The 21,321-nt window shown below is 47.3% G+C and overlaps 1 protein-coding gene, 1 long non-coding RNA gene and 1 pseudogene across 2 annotated transcripts in view; 2 read left to right on the plus strand and 1 right to left on the minus strand.

Moving 5' to 3' along the window:
* The first annotated feature begins 6,824 nt into the window (after window positions 1–6,824).
* Window positions 6,825–15,507, plus strand: LOC103679962 (annotated as a pseudogene).
* On the minus strand, window positions 15,051–16,495 carry LOC121100770. Its single transcript, XR_005832562.1, has 2 exons — window positions 16,393–16,495; window positions 15,051–15,921 (listed from the first exon to the last, which is right to left on the minus strand). It is a non-coding gene; the product is annotated as an uncharacterized LOC121100770 (long non-coding RNA).
* A 161-nt stretch (window positions 16,496–16,656) lies between these two features.
* Window positions 16,657–21,321, plus strand: part of TRIM36 (tripartite motif containing 36) — a 34,545-nt gene continuing 29,880 nt past the window's right edge. Inside the window, exons 1-2 of the mRNA XM_040622569.1 lie at window positions 16,657–16,947; window positions 18,757–18,991. Coding sequence (XP_040478503.1) covers window positions 16,921–16,947; window positions 18,757–18,991 — 262 coding nt within the window. The 5' untranslated portion in view covers window positions 16,657–16,920. The remainder of the gene's footprint in view (window positions 16,948–18,756; window positions 18,992–21,321) is intronic.

Here is a 21,321-nt window from a genome sequence, read left to right on the forward strand (position 1 = left end):
CACCGGAAATTATAAACCTGTGAGTGAATTAATTGTAAGTTAGTTTTTTCTCTTCTCTTGATTTCTTTAAAGAACACACAGTCTTTTGTTAGATTGTGTAAAGTGATACTTGTAACACTTGGGATTATAGCATATATAGATGTGAAATGTGATAATGAAGGGGGAGGATTAGCACTGCATTGGAAAGTTCCTGTGTTTTACCAGAATTTAAGTCAGTATGGACCTAGTGTAGATTGTGAACAGTTAATATTTTTTAAAAAGATTTATTTATTTGAGAGAGAGAGAAAGAGAGGGGGGAGGGGCAGAGGGAGAGGGAGAATCCCAAGCAGACTCCCCACTGAGTGTGGAGCCAGTCGTGAGCCCGATCCCAGGAACGCAAGATCATGACTGAGCAGGAACCAAGAGTCAGATGCTTAACCTACTGAGCCACCCAGGCGCCCTGTGATCAGTTAATATTTATAATGAACTCCTACAGTGACTATTAAGAAATAAAAATGTTAAAAATCAATGGAAGAATGGGACAGGTGTACTAAAAAGTATTTCACACAAAAGAAGACAGGAAAGGAGGAACAGCAGAACAAAGAAGAAACCAACTTTACCTAACTGATTCATGGAACACTCTACAACCGCAGAACACACATTCTTTGGAAGCACACGTGGAATATTACCTCAAATAGATGATATTTGAGGCCGGGGTCAATAACCTACAGCCCCACGGCCAGCCACCTAAATTGTTAAAACCATTTTTAAGTGTACAATTCAATGGGATTAATTACATGCATAATGAGCAACCATCACCATTAACCACACCCTAAACTTTTTCATCATCCCTGACATAAACTCTATCCCCATTAAAGAGTAACTCCTCATTCCCCACTCCCTCTAGCCCTTCTAATCGACTCTGTATCCCTATAAATTGGCCTATTCTAGGTATCTCCTATATGTGAAATCATACAATATTTGTCCTTCAGTGTCTGGCTTATTTCACTTGGCATAATATTTTCAAGGTCCATCCATACTGTAGCGTTTATCAGAAATACATTCCACTTTATAGCCAAGTAATATTCCATTATATGTATATACCACATTTTGTTTACCACTCATCTATTGATCAACACTTGGGTTTTTATCTTTTGATTATTGTAAAAAAAAAAATGCAGCAGTGAACACTGTGAATAAGTATCTGGGTTTTTGGGGGTTTTTTAAAGATTTTATTAATTTATTTGTTAGAGCACAAGAAGGGGGAGCGGAAGACAGAGGGAGAAGCAGGCTCTCTACTGAGCAAGGAGCCCAATGCGGGACTTGATCCCAGGACCCTGGGATCATGACCTGAGCCGAAGGCGGACGCTTAACCAATTGAGCCACCCAGGCGTCCCAGTATCTAGGTTTTTGTTTTTGTTTGTTTTTTAAGTATCTGTTTGAGTCCCTGTTTTCAGTGCTTTGGGGTATATGCCTGGAAGTTGGATTGCTGGGTTGTATGGTAAGTTTAAGTGTAACTTCTGGAGGGACCACTAAACTGTTTCCTATAATGGCTCCACTGTTTCACATTTCCACTAGCCATGGGTTCCAGTTTCTCCAAATCATCACCGGCACTTATTTTCCATTTTTGTTTGTTTTAATTACAGCCCCCCTAATAGGTATATGAAGTGGAATCAATTGCAGTATTGATTTGTATTTCTCCAATGACTGATGATGTTGAGTATCTTTTCACGTGGCTATTCAGCTGCCTGTTTTTGTAAATAAGTGTTTATTGGAACATGGCCTTACCCACTTGTTTACTGATTGTTGAAGCTGGCTTGCATCCTGTAACTGCAGTGGCAAGTAGGCAAAAAGACTGAATGGCTGCAAGTGTCAAATGTTTAATTGATATCTCACCCATTAAGAAACAATGTGCTAACTCCCAAGTTAGACCACAAAAAACGCCTCAGTATATTTTAAAAACACTGAAATCAGGGGCTCCTGGGTGGCTCTGTCAGTTGAGTGTCCAACTCTTGGTTTTAGCTCAGGTTATGATCTCGGGATCCCAGGATCGAGCCCTGTATTGGGCTCCTTGCTCAGTAGGGAGTCTGCTTGTCTCCCTCTCCCGTTGCCACTCCCCCTGCTCATGCTCCCTCTCTGGAATAAATAAATAAATCTTTAAAATAAAAACACTGAAATCATTTAAGTCATGGTTTTTCAAAACAGATTAGAAATCCCACAGAAATATGAGAAATCTAAAATATTTGGAAAGTTGGAATTATTTGGAACATAAGCAACATATTTCTGAATAACCCATGGGCCCTTGTGAAGAAATGCCAAAGGTAATTTAGAAAACATTTCTAAGGGGCAAAAGAAAAAACGGAGAGAGAGAAATAAGCCATAAGTGACTCTGAATGACAGAGAACAAACAAACAGGGTTGATGGAGGGAGGGGGATGGGGGATGGGGGATGGGCATTAAAGAGGGCACTTGTTGTGATGAGCACTGGGTGTTGTATGTAAGTGATGAATCACTGAATTCTACTTCAGAAACCAATATTGCACTATATGTTAACTAACAAAATTTAAATTTAAAAGAAAATATTTCTTAGTGAAAACAAAAATACATCAAAATTTATGGAATATAGCTAAGTCAATACCACATGGTTAAAGACTGAATGCTTTTCTCATGTGATTGGGAATAAGGCAAGGATGTCCACTGTTGTCATGTTTATTTGATATTGTACTGAAGGTGCTAACCAAAGTAATAAGGCAAGAAAAATAAAGACTGGAAAGGGAATAGTAAAACTTGTTTAATTACAGATAATATGATAAGAAATCTACAAACAAAACCTACTGGAATTAATAAGTGAGTTTTATAACATCGCCAAGATACAAACTCATTATGCAAATATTAGTTGTATTTCTATATGCAAGCAGTGAACAACCCAAAAATGAAATTAAGAAATCAGTTTCATTCACAATAGCAAAATATTCAGGAATACATGTAGCAAAAGGAGGGCAATATATCCAACACCAAGAACTATAAAGCATAGCTAGGAGAAGTTAAAAACAATCTCAAGAAATGAGAGATATTCCAATGGTTTAAAACTGGATTGGGCGCCTGGGTGGCTCAGTCAGTTGAGTGTCTCCCTTTGGCTCAGGTCATGATCCTGCATTGGGCTCCCTGCTCTGTGGGAAACCTGCTTCTCCCTCTCCCTCTGTCTGCCACTCCCCCTGCTTGTGCACATGTGCTCGCTCGCTCTCTTGCTCTCTCTGTCAAATAAATACATAAATATATAAATCTTTTTTAAAAACCGGATTATGAGATGATAGCACAACTCCATAATTTAATTTAAAAAAAGCTCAACTGTCCACTTACAATTGGTGGATTTTATGGAGTGTAAATCATGCCTCAACAAAGCTATTTAGAAAGAAAAAAAGAAGTGGGTTTTTAAAATGACCTTTCTGGGTATAGGTGCTAGGATGCATTCATATCCAAAAGCCAGATTTTATGCTTGCACTTTCGAAATAAAAACCTTTGCAGTAAATATGAGCGTTTATTGGGGCCCCTGGCTGACTCAGTTGGAAGAGCGTGCAACTCTTGATCTTGGGGTTGTGGGTTCGAGCCCCATGCTGGGTGTAGCAATTACTGAAATAAATAAAAACTTTTTTAGAAATAGAAAGGTTTATTAAAACGAAGATCTTTGTAGATTTCTTATTCCAGCCTCTCACTCTTAAACTGCCAAGTAGTCATCATCATAGATTTCAGCCTTCTAAGCTTTCACAAACACGTGTGTCCACAGTTTTAAAAAACTTGAAACGTGTGTTTTGTCAGTATTTGTTAAAACTATTATGTGTTCTGTTGTTTCCCATCGCAAGGAGAACGTAGGGCGTTGTGGATGAAAATGAAGTCAAGACTGTGTATCTCTGTGAGTTAGACTTATTTCAATAATTGGCCTGGCAATGGAGCAGTTGTATTGAAAACTTCTCCATTAGGTGGAAGTTGGCAATTAGAGGGTTTCCCACAGCAACACACCTTTTCCTATTGCTCTGTGTGAAAGCGTCACACATTACATAATCCCTCTGTTAAATATCTTTCTCTTAGGTAAGGAAGTTCCCTGTGAAGCAGCATCTGTCCTGTGAGTTTCCTTATGTTTGAGAAACGTGAATTAACCTTTTTCTTAATTTTTCGTTCCTTTGAGGAATGAAGCTTAATTGGTATCAGTGTCTGTGATATTATTAATCTTCATTTGTTCTTGGAAATGATAAAGCGCCTTGTGTTTGGTACCTATTGACTGTCTGTCCCTGTGTCTTTGAAGTCCACGCATAGAATTGCGGGAGCGACTTCAATGTGGTCTTCGTTTTGAATGCCTGGCATCTTTGAAAGGTCTTCGATGCTCCCTAGTGCCTCACAGGCTGACAACAATCAGGGTGGTAAATGCCACCAGGCATCTGAGAAATGCCAGGACCCAGCCGAGGTTGTAACTTCTGAACTCTTGAGGGCAATTCCACTCCCTGCTCTTGGAGCAGGTGATTTTAAGACCCTTGCCCCCCACCCCTGTCTTGGTCTTGGGTAGGAATCCAGGCAACCGAGAGGGATATTTTATCTCCTAGTAGCAAATGATCAGGTGGACAGACCTTTTGTAATAGCAACTGTTTTCAGGGAAAAGAGTGGCAGGTAGGGCTGCCGGATGGCACAGGGATCCTTAGATCAGAGATCTTAGCATTAAGAGCAGGAAGGGTTAGAGACCAGTTCAAAACCAGTCATTTCACAGAAGAGAAAAGCGAAACTCAGAAAATTGAATGGACTTACCCGAGGGATAGCAGACGCTAACAGTTTCCTACCCAATATCTGTTTCTTCTTTAATAACAAGTCCTTGATTTTGTTTAGAGTGGCAATGTTCCCAGAGTGAAATCATCACCTTGCCAGCCTTCCTTGAAGCTAGGGGTGGACCTAGGACCCAGTTCTCACAAGGGGTATGTGGAAGTCATTGGATGGGGTGTGAGGGAAAGCTTTTGAAGAGGGAACATTGGCTTGTATGCCCTCTTTGTCTCTACTTTCCTCCTCGCTCGTAATGCTGACGTTAAGATTCGTTGTTCATTTCTAACACTGGTTTTTATCAAGTGCCAGAATCCATTCTGGGCACGAAGAGCTTTGACTCTGACAGCAGTATATCTGTCAGGTATTGCTAATATTAGGGAAGAATCCATTCAGAAATGCTACCGGCCTTATTTCTACTCTCAATGCTCGTAGTTTTCTTATAGAAGCAAAGAGCACACAGGACGTTGCACAGAGCTTGAAAAGGACAAGAAGCTTCCAAGCAAGAGCTATTCTGTATGATTGTGTCATACCTTCTACTAAGCCCCAGCTAGGAATACCCAGCATCGCATATTTTGCTGCTTTGCCCTGAGGCTATCAGCATCAGCTCATAGAGGAATGTAACACGTTGAAGGCGTAGCAAAGTTCTGGGAGAGGAACAGTCAAGGAGCAGCATTAATGGAGCTCTGAGGAGAGGTGCACTGGGGGGAAATGCAAGAACTTGTTAGATAGCTTTCCGGATCAGGGGGGCAGAAATTCGAAAATGACCCACGGAAGAGGCAAAAGAGGAAAAGCCCCTGTGTCTTCTCAGGTCTCCAAAACTGCTGTGTGTCAGCACAACGGCTCATTTCCAAACACCACCCTGCCCAGGGATGCCGAGCCCCGCGCCAGCCTCTGCCAACCCGCTGAAGGAAAGTGGCTTCGCTCTTGTAGAGAATCTCGTATTCGTGTCTAATCCAGTTATCGCTGGCAGATTTTGTTTGTTTTGGGGGGAAAACTCAAGCCCTTATCACTTTCCTCCTTTTCAAGAAGGATAAGAGACAGCCTACAAGCGGAGTAATAGACCCAGGCAGCCTCCTTAAGCCAAGTTCTCTTTTCAAGGGAAGCAAAGGTTGTCAGGTATGAATGAAGCAGAGAGAAGACGGACAGACCATTTCAGCAGCAGCATCCTAGGGGAGCTGCTATTTTAAAAAGAAGTATGAAATGTGAGAGACATGCTCTGAATGTGTAACTCAATTAATGAAACGAGTAGTTGGAAAAATGAGTTAGTCGTAACTAAGGGTGACAGGGTTTGGGCAGGAACCTTGCTGGCAGAAATGGTGCTTGCTTTTTCCTTTAATTAAGGGAAAGTCGAGTATCAGGAGGATAGAGATATACAATCGCTCTTACACACTTAGAGTGTTAAAAATACAATCCTTGTATTTGTTCTCATCTCAGAAGCGCTGGGCTCGGGCTTTGTTACCTATTGGATTTCAGGAAGGCTGACTTGAGATGCGGCGTTGCCATTTCCTGGGCCCTCGCTTTTTTTTTTTTTCTCCCGGCGCCGGCAGCCAGATCCTTTGTTGTTGCCTCCTCTGCATTCAGTCTCCCTGGCCTCGCACCTCCAGACAGTGTGTTGGGGGTTTTTCCCGGTCCTCGCGCCGGGGGCTCCGGAGGGTCACCTTCCCCGGCATCGGCGGAAGGACCAATCTGACCCTCCCTGGAGGGGTAGGGGGGGTGTCCGGCCTGGGACCGCGCCACGCCGGGGGCGGACCCGCTTTTGTGTCGCTGTTTGTCTCTGCAGCCGCCCGACCCCGGGCAGGAGGCGCGCCGGCCGCGACCCCCGAGGAGGCGGGGCCTCGGCGGCGGGCTCCGCCTGGTGTGTATTTCACGGCCGCGGCCGCCGCCGCCCTGGTTTGTTCCGATACTCTGCCCTGCCCGGACCGCGGTACCCCGGAGCCCAGGACGCCGGACGCGGCTGCCCGCGAGCGTTCGATGGCCTCCATCCCACCCAGCCGTGCTCTGGGCTTCCCCCCCAGCTTGCTGACTTTTCCTGGTTAACCGCATCCTGGAGCGGCGCTTGGCAAAACTCAGAATAAAGCGGGGGGGGGGGATAGAATACATTCGATGCACCCGCCTGGGTCCCCCAGAGTTGGTGAAGGGACGTAACCATGTCTGATTCGGAGGAGATAAGTGAGTTTGGCTACATCATGGAATTGCTGGCCAGAGGCAAGGTAAGTGCTGGGGCGCGAGGTGTCGCGGCCTGGGACCCCACCCTGGGCGCTACCTGGCCTGTCGTTGTGGGCGTCCCGGTCCCTTCCAGCGCCCGCGGAAAGCGGGGGCCGGAGCCCCGGGTCCGCGCTCCCAGCCAGGGCATCCCAGCAGCTGCAGAATGCAAAGTAGCCGCCTTTTCTTTATCGGCGCGGCATCTCTGAAATGAGCCAAGGGGACTTGGCCAGCTGGGCGACTGCGGGGGGCTCCCGGGAAGGCGAGGGACGAGAGCTCAGCTCGCGGAGATGGACAGGAGGGTGGGGCGTTGGCCGTGGGGGCACTCCGCGACGCCCCCAGGGCTCCCCACGCGTGGTGACTTCGAGTGGATGACCTCGAGCGTCCAGGCGCGAAGCGGGGAGAGGGGCTCGGACTAGCAGGCGAATAGTCGGGAGGGCGGGGTCGGGTTCAGCGCGCAGGGCGACCCTATAGCGGGTAAATAGGGACAGAACCCCAGGTGGCATGGTCTTGGCGTTTTCAGCCCTCCTTCCAGGTCTCTAGCCCCCACTGCCCCGGGCCGAGAATACTGCAAGCAGCCTGCCTTTGGAAGGGAGGGGGGATGCCAAGGAGCCGGATTTCAGCCCGGCACCTGTCCGGGAGCGGCTTCGAAATCGTGGCTGGCGCCGTCGGTGGCACCTCGCGACCACGCCCGCGGCCAGCCCGGGTGGCGCCGCGCCTCGGCAGGCCTGGCGGGAGGCCGGCCTCCGCGCTGCATCGGAGAAACCATCCCGGGAGGCTCCTAAGTGGTTTGCCGGCGGGACGTGTCGGGAAATGCAAAGGCTGCCCCGGGCGCGCTCAGCCAGGATTCGCCTCCCGCGGGAAAGCGAGAAACGGCGTCTGCGTTTGCCCGGCGCACCTAGAGTTTCGAGATAGTGCCGGCACGCGAGAAAAGGACTTCCTGCGTGCGGTCATCAGAAGCAAGGATGATTCTGCAGCTCTGAAACTTTAGGCGCACACCTCACCAACCCCAATTCCACTAGGTTTTAGCTTCAGGGCGGCCAGTCCCGCGGCTCCCGGAGCTGGTTGATGCACTCCCAGATTCAAGTGTCCCGGGCGAGCCGTGCGCCTCCCGGAATTCTCTCTCCTGCTCAGCAAACACGGGATACACTCGGAGGAAATAGAATGCTTATTCACATTTCGAAGATGGGGGCTGTGCTTCGGGCCACCCCTGCCATTTGCACCCCGGGATCAGAAGTACACGTGGAGAACCGGTTTTCCACTTTTCTTCCGACCCTGGGCTCCAGCCTGCACCCGGAGGGGCCTATCGCACAGGCGTGGGGACACCGGGGCCACCACATCCAAGCTCCTCGTCGTCCCAAGCAGCCTCCAGTTGGCCACCCGCTGGGCCTGCGGTGCGTGCCGAAGCCCGTTCCACCCTCCGGAGGACCAAGCCTGAGGAAAGGAGAAGGCCAGAAGGAAGCGCTGGCTCAGAGGAAGAGGTTTGCAGCCGGAGGGTCATCTAAAGCGCTCAGCAGGACCGTGGCTGGCCAGGAACTCGGGGTAGGGGTGGGGAGGAAAGAGGATGCCTTTTGTTGATTACAAAATAAATGGACCACTGTCGATGGGGCCAGCAATGGGGTGACTGAGACGTGAGTTCAGGCTTGGGGCACTCAGCCTTCAAAGTAAGTCAGAATTGCGCCAGTTATTGTAAAGAAACAACAAAACCAGAACCAGCTGGCTTCCTCCGCTGAATTTCTCTGCCTTACTCAACAGGCATTCTCATGAGGTTGGAAAGCAGGCTCTCCCTGTAAGAACTGAGCTCCTCCCTCTGCCTGTTTTGATGGGGTGGGGGGTAAGGAGTCGCCACCTAACCATTTCCGCTCAAGTTTATTCCCTGCCCACTCTCCTCATACCTCCGCCCCCACTGCTTTTAAAACCCTCCTTGTGTGTGTGATTGCACAGGATTTGAACGCCGAATGTGTCTCTGAGTATTAGCCAGGGACAAGCAGAGCTTTGAGACTGACACGCTTTATTTTCCTTTGAGAAGTCAGGTTCCACTTTGTAGCTCAGGTTTGTAAGGTAAAGGATAATGTGAAATAGCTCTAAGGACGCCAAGCCCCCTGAGTTAAATCAGGAGAGCAGAAGCCCATAATCTTCCTGCCCCCTCCCCTCCCGCCCTTCCTCTCTTCTCTCCTCCTCTGCTTCCCTTCCCTTCCTTTCCTTAGAAGACCAACGGGTTGACCATCACCCGGATTTCTTTCCCTTTTCTCTGATGGCTTTAAAACTTGACAAAATCAACACGTGCTTGTTGCATAACAGCCAGACTTTACAGAAAGTTTTACAGAGTGAAAAATGGAATTTCACTCCCACCTCCAAAACACCGCCTTCACCAGTGGTAGCAGGTTCCCGTGGGTCTTTTTCATGTGAAATTAGCTTATTGTGTGTTCACTGAATGTGGGGAGTGAGCCTTTCATCTTAGGGTAACCTAAAACCCACACGGCAAACTTGATCAACCTCCTTGATCAGCTTATTTTACTCTATTGTGATGATGACTTTAATATTTAAAGTCCACGGGGGATCTCTGCCCTTGTGGTCTTTCTGCTCTCAAACAATACCCTTATAAGTATAGTTAATGCCTACGATAACCCTCAAGAGGTTTAAAAATCAGCATAAATGGACTTCCTTATATTTCACCATCATTCTCGAAGATACTTTTTTGGCCTTTTGTTTCTTCTGTAGCTCACCTCTTTGGACTAAAAAAGACCTTTTCAAATCTGTGGCCAATATCTAGGATTACTCAAAGCAGTGTTTTCAAACTTTTGGGCTCTAGAAGGATTTGGCTTATTAAATTTTTTTATCCTCTTTATTCACCTTTTCCCTTCACACCATCACACCCTCCTCTGGAATCACCTAGTGAAGGTATATTGATGAGGAACGTAGAAGAATTTAAATTTAATATACCTCTTTATATTTAGACAATTGAACGTACTTGTATTTATGTATAACTAGCCAGAAAGTACTTGTTCCCTGTAGTTCCGTAGTTACTATTCAGAGACCTCCAAGGAGGGCAATAGTTTGAGCAAAATAAAAGAGGCTTTGGAAAGCTTTCATTTAACTCTGGTAGAGAAACAGGCAGTGATTCCGTAATGTGGTGAATTATTACTTTTAACTTCGAACATCTCGGAGGCATAAAAAGTTCAAGAACTTTCACAAACACAAACTTTACCGTAAAGCAAGAAGATACTTGTAGTCTGAAAGAAATCGATTTAGAAGATCCTCGAATCTAGACTAATGGAAAGTCTTAAACTTCTCCTGGGACCGAAACAAAAATACCAGCAAATGATCTGTTTCAGAGGGCTCAATGGGTGGGTGCTCAACACAACTGAAATCTAAACTGGGTGATAATACTAAGGTTGGGTCCACTGCAAAGTATTCTTTAAATTTTTTTTTTTTTTTTTTTGTATCTTGGGATTGGGTGAAATGCGTGTGTGGTGGGGGGTAGGAAAGGTACACAGAAGACTTAGACTTCAGCGATATCATTTGAAACTAGCTAGTTTCGTAAATATAATTTTCCTCTGATTTTTTTACCATATTGTTCAAAAGAGTAATTTGAAAAAAGAGTATCTTAAACTACTTAGGCAAATAATGCTTAAATCATATTTTTTATGCAACTAAATGACATGTTGTATTTTCACCTGTGGGAGGGCAGGGCAATACGGATGCTTGAGGGAGACCCAAGTTTGACTCTCAAGGCTCTTCCGTATCTAGTCATGTGACCCTGCAGGTGTTTCTTAATCTCTGTGTGGAGGTGAAGAGCCCTTGTGGTTGTCACATGGCCCCTCTGAAGGGAATCATACCTACTCCCAGGGTTATTGCCAGGATTAAATTAATATTTTATGCAAAATTCCTCATACTGTTTTTGGCACATAGTAGGTCCTCAATAAACGAAAGCTATTACATCTAGCTGCTATGACAGCAGTGTTGGGTTTTGAGACACCCCTATCCAAACTGTGATTATTAACAAGAGGACATAGGGAGTTCCAGATAAAATACAGGATGTAGAATTACATTTGAACTTAAGATAAACAACAAATAATTGTCTTAACATAAATAGATCCCTTGCAGTACATGGGGCATACTTTTTAAAGTTAATTTTATTCAAATTCAATTAATTAACATAGAGTGTATTATTAGTTTCAGAGGTAGAGTTTAGTGCGTCATCAGTTGCATATAACACCCGGTGCTCATTACATCACGTGCCCTCTTTAATGCCCATCCCCCAGTTACCCCATCTCTCCACCTCCCTCCCCTCCAGCAACCCTCAGTTTGTTTCCTATGGTTAAGAGTCTCTCATGGTTTGTCTCCCTCTCTGATTTCATCTTGTTTTATTTTTCCCTCCCTTCCCCTGTGCTCCTCTGTTTTGTTTCTTGAATTTCACATATGAGTGAAATCATAAGATAATGGTCTTTCTCTGATTGACTTCTCTGAGCATAATACCTTCTAGTTCCCTGTTGTTGCAAATGGTAAGATTTCATTCTTTTTGATGGCTGAGTAATATTCCAGTGTGTGTGTGTGTGTGTGTGTGTGTGTGTGTGTGTGTACCACATCTTCTTTATCCATTCATCTGTTGATGGACATCTGGGCTCTTTCCATAGTTTGGCTACTGTAGACATTGCTACTGTAAACACTGGGGTGCAGTTATTGGGCATACTCATACTAAAAAAATGCATTATGTATCTGAAGTTCAAGCTTGTCTGGGTGCCCTGTGTTTTTGCTAAACCTAGCAACCCCAAGTGTAGGAATAACATGTAGTCAAAGGGGACTGGCTGATAACCTCTAAATATTGCCAGTGTGGTTCCCCTCAAGGTGGACAGGGGACCCCTTTGCCCACGAGGAATGCAGCCAGCACACTCCTGTCATTAATGGAACTCCTGCCAGAGCAGTACTGTGTTCTTGTCATCAGATTTCAAATTACTGGTCTGGGGCTACTGTTTAGTAAGTAAATGTCTACTGGATTTTCTCTTAAACAAACAGAAGCTTCAATGGCTGGGAAGATAAGGCTTACAAGACATCAGACATTCATGTAAGAAATGAGAGTCTGTAATCGTGTTCAACTGAGCGGAAAGACTCTAAGTGTCAAAGGAGCTCAGAGTCAGGGGAGCCGATCAATGAAAATGAGACCAATGAGGGAGAAGACTCTAGATCTGCAGGTTGAAAGATGAGTGGGATTTGGCGAGGCAATGGACATCTGAACTTCCAGCCTCCCGGGACTTCTCTCCCCTGAGGTTGTTCCCATAGAAACACTTTATGACAGGTGAGCTTGGCCTCTCATAGGCTTGGGTCAGTAATTGATATCTGCCATTCATTGTCCTTCACCTGTAACATCCTGATGCCCAGCAGTGTAAACAGCACATGTGCCAAGCTACTGGGAAACCCTGTGATTTACTTCCTTGCCGGCTACCTTGTCCCCCCCAAGTCCAGGGGCTCTCTTCATTTTGTACCCAGGTTGTCCAATGACTAGGAGTCCCCAGCAGGGGGCAACATGTGAGAGTATGTGGCCAAATCGCCTTGATAAGACTTCTTGTTGAGGACATACTAACAGAATGGTACCCAGATCTCAGACCAAACAGATCAAGAGCCAGGGGTGTCGTCCAGCACTGACCAAAATATGCACCATGGTTGTGAGCAGCTGACTCTGCCAGGAACTTAATCTCTTGTTGGGTATTAGGAGTCAGTATGGAAAGAGACCAGGTCAGTTTAGCGAGTAGTGGATAGCCTAAAGGGTAACAGGTTTACCTTTTAAATGTCAGTGAACACTTAATGAGCCGCCCCTTTACCAAACCTGAATGGGTGTGTGTGTGTGTGTGTGTGTGTGTGTGTGTGTGTGTGTGTGTTGGGGGCGTGGCAATTGTTGGTGGTTGAAGTAGGGGGAAATTGACAACATCCTTCCCTGACCTTTTGGACTTGATGAAATAGACAGATGCAAGACAGCTCATGCCTCTGTGACGGAAAAGCAATTAAGCAACAGCCATGAGATAATGTAGGCGAGAGTGTTGAAGGTCCGTGCAGTAGCTGGGGGCGGTGATAGGTGCGGAGTAAGGCTTCCCCGTGTTGAACCCTGACCTGTATTTTAAAAGAAAGTCTTGGAAGAGGAGGTGCTACAATACCAAACTAGGAAGGGGTAGGTATGTGCAATGGGATAGAATGTGCAATGCCAATGGGGAGAATAATTTAAAAAAACCAAACCATACAGATGGCTCACGTCATCAGTCTTCAGGAAAGAAGCGTGGCATTCCAGGCCCTCTGCACTATACTAGACTCATTTTGTATTGCAAGTTCACCAACCCTCCTGTCACCCTTGTCCCCCAACATGCCAACATTCAAATACGTTCATTCACATGCACATATAGCCCTCCCTGTTATGGTCCCACACTAAGCTCCTTGTAGTCTAGGACCGTAGCTTACTCAGCCCCTGTCACAAATGGAGCTATAGGGACAGCGATACCCATATGGAAAGTCATCTGTAAATACCTAATTGTTAGGCTGTTATTGTAATCTAGGCACTGGGAGCAGGAGCGGAGGAGGCTTAGGGTGGGCAGGGGAACTAGCTGTGAGGATGAGAAAGGGTAGGATCTGAGAAGAAACAAGAGGATTTGAAGGCTGATGGGAGGTACAGGGGAAGCAGAGAAGAGGATTCAAAAAACAACAACACCCCCCCCCAAAAAAAACCTAAACAAAACCCAAACCCATAGGATTTTACTTTGAGGAACTGGGAAGGATCTTGGTATCTTTGATAACGGGGAAGCTGGTATGTATGCATGTTGAGAGAAACTGATGAGGTGACTCAAAGCCTGGCAACCAAAGGAAGAGATAGAAATGACTAGAAGTGGGCAGAATGGTTTAGAATGGTGGTTTACATATCTACTCTCTTCCTACCAATACAGCCCTCCCCCCTTTTGCTTTTAAAACTTTATGGGTTAATAGTTTAAAAGAATATGGATTAAAACGTTTATGGATTACTTATGTAAATTGCATTAAAAAGTTTCCAGAAGTAAAACGTGCACCTATCATAAAGTGCAAACACTGCAATACAATGTGAGTGAAAAGTCTTTCGCACCTGATTCCATCCCCTTCTCTCCAGTCCTGTTGCTATTTTTTGTGCTTTATGTCAGAGACTTATTTTATTTACTTATTTGCCTATATAAGCTTATATGCTGGTCTCTCTTTTTTTTTTTTTGGCCAAAGTGGCAACGTAGAGAATCCGTATGGCTTTTTATCTTTTTAACACGATGTTTTAGAAATTCCACTCATCAATACATTCACTTTATTTTTTAGTACGTTCATTTTAACTGCTGGTTGTACATCATGGATGATAGTTTCTATAAATAAGGTTCCAACAAGATCTTTGTACACCTTTTTTTTTTTTTTAAGATTTTATTTATTCATTTGACAGAGAGAGACAGCCAGCCAGAGAGGGAACACAAGCAGGGGGAGTGGGAGAGGAAGAAGCAGGCTCATAGCGGAGGAGCCTGATGTGGGGCTCGATCCCAGAACACCGGGATCACGCCCTGAGCCGAAGGCAGACGCTTAACCGCTGTGCCACCCAGGCGCCCCTGTACACCTTTTTGTGCACACATGCAAGTCTTTCAGTAGGAAAATTCTTAGAAGTGGAATTGCTTAGTCAAAGGTGGTATATACGCATTTAAAATTGATAGGATTTGCAAAAATTCCCTTCCAATAAGCTGTACCAAGCTACAGTGTCACAAAAAAGCTTGACTGTGCCTGGTTCCCCCCACATTCTGGCCAAGTGTGTAAAGATAATTTTTGAACCTAGAGAATCAGGTGGAAAATGCTATCTCACTGAAGTCTGATTTGCATAATGGGAGGAGGGCTTTCAAATTTATTTTCTGCCCAATATTGTCTGTACAAGTTTAATCTTTAGCTCATGTTAATGAAGCTTTCTAATCTCTTTTACTCAGTTAACTAGTTAGTTTTGGACCAAAGCACTATTCAGGTGGGCTGATGTGAGATTACAGCCAGAGGGGAATAATTTAACCCACAGACCAGTATTAAAAACAAACACTGATATATAATGCTTTTTAATGGCTGAGTCTTTTCAAAACTATATGGGAACATGGTGTGTACATAATACAGGTAACCAAATTATGCAGGCATTTGTTATTTTCCTCGTTTCCCTCCAGATTAGGGTGTTTCAGAACCTGTGGGAAGAAAGCAGCCTCAACTCCAGCACGTGGGGCCGCAGAGCGGGCATTAATCCGGATCAGAATAGTAAGGTCATTGCTCGGCAAGACCCTCACTCATCCTCTCTACACCTCAGCTGTAAACAGAGGGCATTCCATTAAAGACGAATGCTACGGTCCCTTGCCCTTCTCAAGTCCTCACTGCTACACCATGATTTAACTGCCGGGTTGGAGAAGACATTACCAATGCTGACCGTAATGTGGGAAGACGGTGGAACTTTTCACAGCCACAGACGTCTCCCAAATAGAAAAATGACAGTGGGCGTCATGTCACAACCTAAATGGGATTCCCTGCTGCAGCTGAGGTCCCTTCACCCAGCTGTTTGGGGCTCCCGTTTTCTCTGTCTCTACGGAAGGATGGAGTCAGCCGGCCGGGAAGGCAGTGGCGTGGTCCCATCGTACGGTTAATTTGTTCTCGGTTCGCAGTGAAACGAGACACGAGAAAGGCACTTGAGAGCCGTGGCAGGTGAATCTGGCGCAGCTGGTCCCTGAGCCGGCCAAGCGCCGCGTGGGTGCGCGGGTGCAGCCGGAGCAGCCCAGGACCCGCGGCGCCCATTTGCCCCGCGCCCCCCGTCCCCAAAGGGGCACCTCAGGGCGGCTGTCCGGGGTGGGGAGGGGCGCTCCCGCGTCGCCAGCTCTGGACTCCAACCCCGCGCCACTCGGCGAGAACGTGTCGTGCGTGACAGCGCCGCGCCCTGGGGTGTCAAAGCAGAAGCGGAATACGTGTGGTTGGCGACCAGTAGGGGATGTGAAGTTCACCCGACGAACTGGGCTGGAAGAGAAGGAGGAAGAGCCGGGCGGAGACAGGGACCCACCAGGGGAACCCCCGGCCCGGGAAGGGGTAGGGCGGGCGGGCTCTCGCTGCGGTCGCGTCCCCGGCGCGCGACTCTGCTGCGGTGGGTGCGACGGCTCCGGGAAGGCGGCCCGGGCCCGCCCTCGCCCCCGGCGGCCGTCTAGAGCCAGGAGGTGGGCCTTGAAGGTGATGCCTCGCACCGCGCTTCGCCACAGCGCAGGGAAGGCAAAATGAAGGGCAGAGGGGCCGCGCCGGGCCGGCAGCCAGGGCTGCAGTCAGCCGCAGCCCCACCGACCGCTCCACCCCGGCCCCGCCCCGGCGCCGCCCTCCACCTCCCCTGCCCCCTCTCTTCCGCCCCTCCAAGGCTTCCTACCGCGGCTGGTGGCGACGGCGGTGGCCGCCCGCGAGGGGGCGAGCGGCAGAGGGGGCGGGGCCCAGGGGGCGGTGGCCGCGGCGGCGAGAGCCGGGACCCCAGCGCACGCCGCTTCCCCGCCCGGCCTCCACCCGCCGGCCGCCGCCCCGCCCCCTTTGTGCTGTGGGCGCTGTTGCCCCGGCGACGGCGCCGCCCCGCCCCGGCCCCGCCCCTCCACGGCGTCGGCGCTCGGGTCTCCGCGCGGCCGCCCGCCCAGCCGCAGTCTGCAGGAGCCGCCGCCGCAGCCGGCCGCGGGGCGGGATTCCGGGGCCGTCGCAGGGAGCGCAGCTCGGCTCTCCGCGCTTGTGCTTTCGCCCGCCCCGCTCCTCGCCGCGTCGGTCCGCTGGCCGGGTCCGGCTGACCAGCTCGCCCTCCGGCTCCGAACCCAGGCTCCACGGCCGCCGCAGGGACCCGCCCACCAGACCCTGCCCGGGCCGCCCGTCTGCCTGTTTGGACGCTGCCGTTGATGACACCTGGCAGAAGGCTACCATGGAAGGGGATGGTTCCGACTCGCTGGTGAGTGGGCCACAGGGGCCGCCGCCGCACACTTCCATGGCGGCTCCCCGGGGCCCCCGGCGCTCTCTCCCCTCCGCCCTGAGCCTGAGGGAGCGTCTCCTCCTGAGGAGCGAGGGCGGACGTGTGGTGGCCCCGCTTCCTCTTCGCCTTCCGCGCCCCGGGTTCCGCAATCCGGGGCGCCCCCTTTCTGCCCCTCAGAGGGCTGGACCCCGGGTCCCCTGGGCCCGCGAGAGGGCGCCGATCGGGTGCGGCGATCGCCCACCTGAACACCTCGGGGAGTCCGGGCGGGGCTCTTTCCGGGGGTCCGGGCTGTAGAATTCATTCGCCTCGGGGAGTCGGGTGCCCATCGCGGCTCGGGGCGCGCGTGCCTCGCGGGTGTCCGGCCGCCCCTTTGTCCCGGGGCGTCGTGGGGCCGGCGCTCCGACCCGCCTCGGACCCCCGCGGGCGCGGCCCAGCCCGGCCGGCAGTTGCCGCGAGCCGAGGCTCCTCCCCGGCTTTGCCAGCTCGCGCGCGGGAGGCGGGCTGGCCCTGGCAGCTGTCGGGGTACAAGTGTTTTTGTTTGAAAGGGTCTGATCTGCAGTTCTTTCCGACTTGGTAGTTCCCCGTCGAACCCCATTGATTTTCAGACAGCTTGATTGTGGGAGCCGCCACATCACCTTTCTTTTAATCAGGTGGTTTCCCTGAGTGGTTCTGGAATGAAAACTCATTTTTCTTTTGGGTGAGAATTACTTTCTATCTGCCGTGGTTAAAAAGCTTATGTCCTGCTTTAGGAACAAGGAAGGTGGAAATGATTTGAGATCTTCCGCTGCAAAGTACACCTTCCATCAAATGGGAATCTATCTATCTTGGCCATTCAGAACAATATTATTCTTTGAATCTATTTTGGACATTCAGAACAGTATTTTCCTTTGAATTAGGTGTCAAATCCTTTGTGAGATGAGATAGGATGTGAATATTCTGTTTTCTTTGCCGTGAATTGTGAGGTGTGGCGATCTTCCAAATTTAATAAAATCCTGAGACGATGTGGGCTTCTATGAAATATTTATTGAATGATGCAGCAAGAAACATATCAAAGACCATGGACAGTGATAAAGCCAGTTGCATGTAGTGCTATTATCAGGGGTTATTAAAGCACTTAGTGTCACTGTAGGGGGAATAGAAGAGCATACATTTTTATTTAATTAAAATAAGTGAATTAATTCAATTCCAATTTTCTGTGGAGCTCCAGTAATTGAAATGATTGTACACGGCTAGGAGTACTTTAAAATTGGACCGTAAAGCTGCAAGAAGGCTGAATAATAGATTCATAGCACCTGCAGTTTGGGGGGGGAACTACATATGGAAAGGATGGGAAAACGAGTATGAGGTCATCAAGCCTTTTTGGTTGTGATTAGAGACTGAATGTTTCTCATGGAAAAATAATGCAAGCCTATAGTACTGAGAGCACTTACAATGGTGCTTTCTAGTCCTCTCCACCCTTTCAATATTCATCAAGTGCTTTTAAGATAACCACTTTGCTAGGCAGCAGGAGAACCTCAAGCATTTTAGCTACATTACAGTTGTAGCTTATGAAAATTGGTCACATTTAATGTAGAAAATTGCTGATGATTCAGCTTGTAAATAGATTTCAAGGAGGCTTCCATGAACATACTGGCTAACCCAGTTTTTACCAGCTCTTGCCTGCCCCAGAGTTAGTGTGCTTAGGAGGAACACGGTCTCATTCTTAGGGTGCTGTTGTCTTAGCTTTTATTGAAGTCATGGTTTTATTCACCCACTAAGAGCTTTTGATTCTGATTTCTTTTCCTCAAGGTTACCATTAAGAATATCGAAAGAGAGCTCATTTGCCCAGCATGCAAGGAGCTGTTTACCCACCCGCTGATTCTCCCTTGTCAACACAGTATCTGTCATAAGTGTGTAAAAGAACTCTTACTGACACATGATGACTCGTTCAATGACGTGGGATCGGACAACTCCAATCAGAGCAGTCCTCGACTTCGGCTCCCGTCCCCTAGCATGGACAAAATTGACAGACTTAGCAGACCAGGTACGTGGTAGAAGCTTGGGGTCTGAGAATTTCAGCGCTGTCTGTGGAAGGGAAATTTTTTTTTTGCCATTTTTGCCGGTTCGTCTTTCTGGGTGAATAAATTAAAACTACTTGTAAAGAAGCCCTTCCCTCTTTTCAAATGTCAAAACGAACTCCTGCTGTAACCTGGTATGCTCTTAAAGTTGGATATTGAACACCAGCTTGGTGTTAGACCCCGGTATTTTAGGGTGTTCTGACCCTGTGGGGTCCTTCATATGAGGGATGAAATAATGGACCATGGAAGCACTTACTGGGGAATCCTCTGTCTACGGTAATATGTAAATAAATATGCCAAATTAAGGGATGAGACTCCAGAATGACTCTTCCTAAAAGGCTTTTTAGATGAATTATTTGCTGGCATTTGGGTCTACCTGAGGATTTTATCTTCTTCAGCCATTTTAAATCCATTTTTTTGGAAATCAGGATTTTAAATATCAACTAACTAGGGGTGGAATTCTGTAGTAATGATAGAAGTAGGTCCAGATGTCATGGGCGTATATACCATACCTTTATTATACAGCCAGAGCTTAAATTGTTTCCCGTTAGGGTGGTATTACTTTCTTTCTCCTGGACAGCCACTGTAGGAGTAAGGTAGATCAGAATTAAGTTGAAATCCCAGGGAACAGGGCCATTGGGAATTTCAGGGCCAAAATCAGCAGTGAGGACCATGGGGAGGCGGAGGTATGGGTAGAACTCTCTCAGCATCACGTTAGGCACTCGCTTCATTTGGAGGAGAGGACATGAGTGGCCATGAGCACCAGACTTCAGGGCTTGCCTTCTGCCCGGTTTGGGCTTGGAGGTTTTCAGTTTGATCCTTTAGGCCACTCTGCTTATTTCTCCTCCTGTACCATAGGAATAATTTTTTAATCTTATATATAAAAAAACTTAGTAGAAGAGAGTCTCCTTCTCCTTATTTGCATTTAGCAAATGCTGTTTTTTTTTTTTTTTTTTTTTTTTTGGTCCACACTGTGTTACGGAATCTCATCTTTATGCTCCATCAGACAGTGGATAAGAGTGGATTGGATCTAAGAGCCATAGTATGCTCTTTTAAAAACATGTATTTGTCTTTAAGTGGTAATCACGAATTACTTGGAAGCTATTTTGCACATATAACAAATTATAAGGATATACTAAATAAAGGAGCATTAAGTGACTGGGGATGCAGGGGGTACGAGGTCAGAGAGGGTCATGCTTATTGTGAAGTCATCACTTGTATGTTTCCCTGCCTGCCAGGAACTAGCTGGTACCTGGAGGGAGGGGCGGAGACAGGTTTCAGTAGCTTTAAATTACCTACCAGAGAAAACAGATATTCTGTTGGTAGATCCTCATTGGCTAGTTAGGGACAGACCCCCTGATTGGTTGACCAAGGAAATTCACTTTTTGTATATTAAAACTTAGCACAGACCATTCAAAGGAATTGTAGTTACGTACTAACATTTCTATAATTAGACTGAGCTTATATATATATATTATATGAAATCCTGTAGCTTATGTGGGCTTCTAATCTTACCATTTGGTTAGTATTTATATGTGATTCATGTGGAGTTTGGAGAGAAATACGGATGAATATATAATTAACTAGGTGAAATATGGTTAACTGTTTTTAGGGGCTCACCTAGATAGTACTTGATGGATGTTTAATAAATATTTGTGGAGTGGTTGTTGAATGACAAACGTCTGCTACAGGATTTCTACAAAGCACGCCATGATGGCTTTTATTCAATAATAGTGGCATTTTTTCCTCCCCCAGAACAAGAGATCCATTCCACCATACTTTACACCTTCTAGATCAGAAATAGAATTACTGAGAAGTTCCTCCCTCTCCTTTAGGAAGAACCCTATCAAGTTGGATCATGTCCTGAGAGGGCGGGGAGTTAGAAAACCTTGAAGGGCAGTTGCAGGAAATAAAAGCGTATTTAACTTGGAGAGGGAGAAACTGCACGATATGATGGCTGTCTTGTGAAAGAGAAAGTAAACTGGGTATCTCCAACAGCAGGTTCCAGATCAGTGAGTGAACTAGGAATGCACATTTCAGGCTCAGCACGAAAGAAGACAACCACCACAGGCTTTCCAAAGATGAGATTGTCAGCCCCCTGTCCGTAGAAGTGTTCAAATGCGGGGTCAGATTTAGTGTTCAAATGCAGGGGGCAAATACATTAGGGAAGCAGGCCGCAGGCATAAGAAATACAGGAACCTCTTTCATTTGACGACTTTGATATACAGACAGTAAATAGTCCATTTTTCCATCAACTCAGCTGCCATAGGAAGACCAGCAGCCCAGGCGTCAGCCG

The sequence above is a fragment of the Ursus maritimus genome, unplaced genomic scaffold, assembly GCF_017311325.1.
Source record: "Ursus maritimus isolate PB19 unplaced genomic scaffold, ASM1731132v1 scaffold_5, whole genome shotgun sequence".
NCBI classification, from domain to species: Eukaryota; Metazoa; Chordata; class Mammalia; order Carnivora; family Ursidae; genus Ursus; species Ursus maritimus.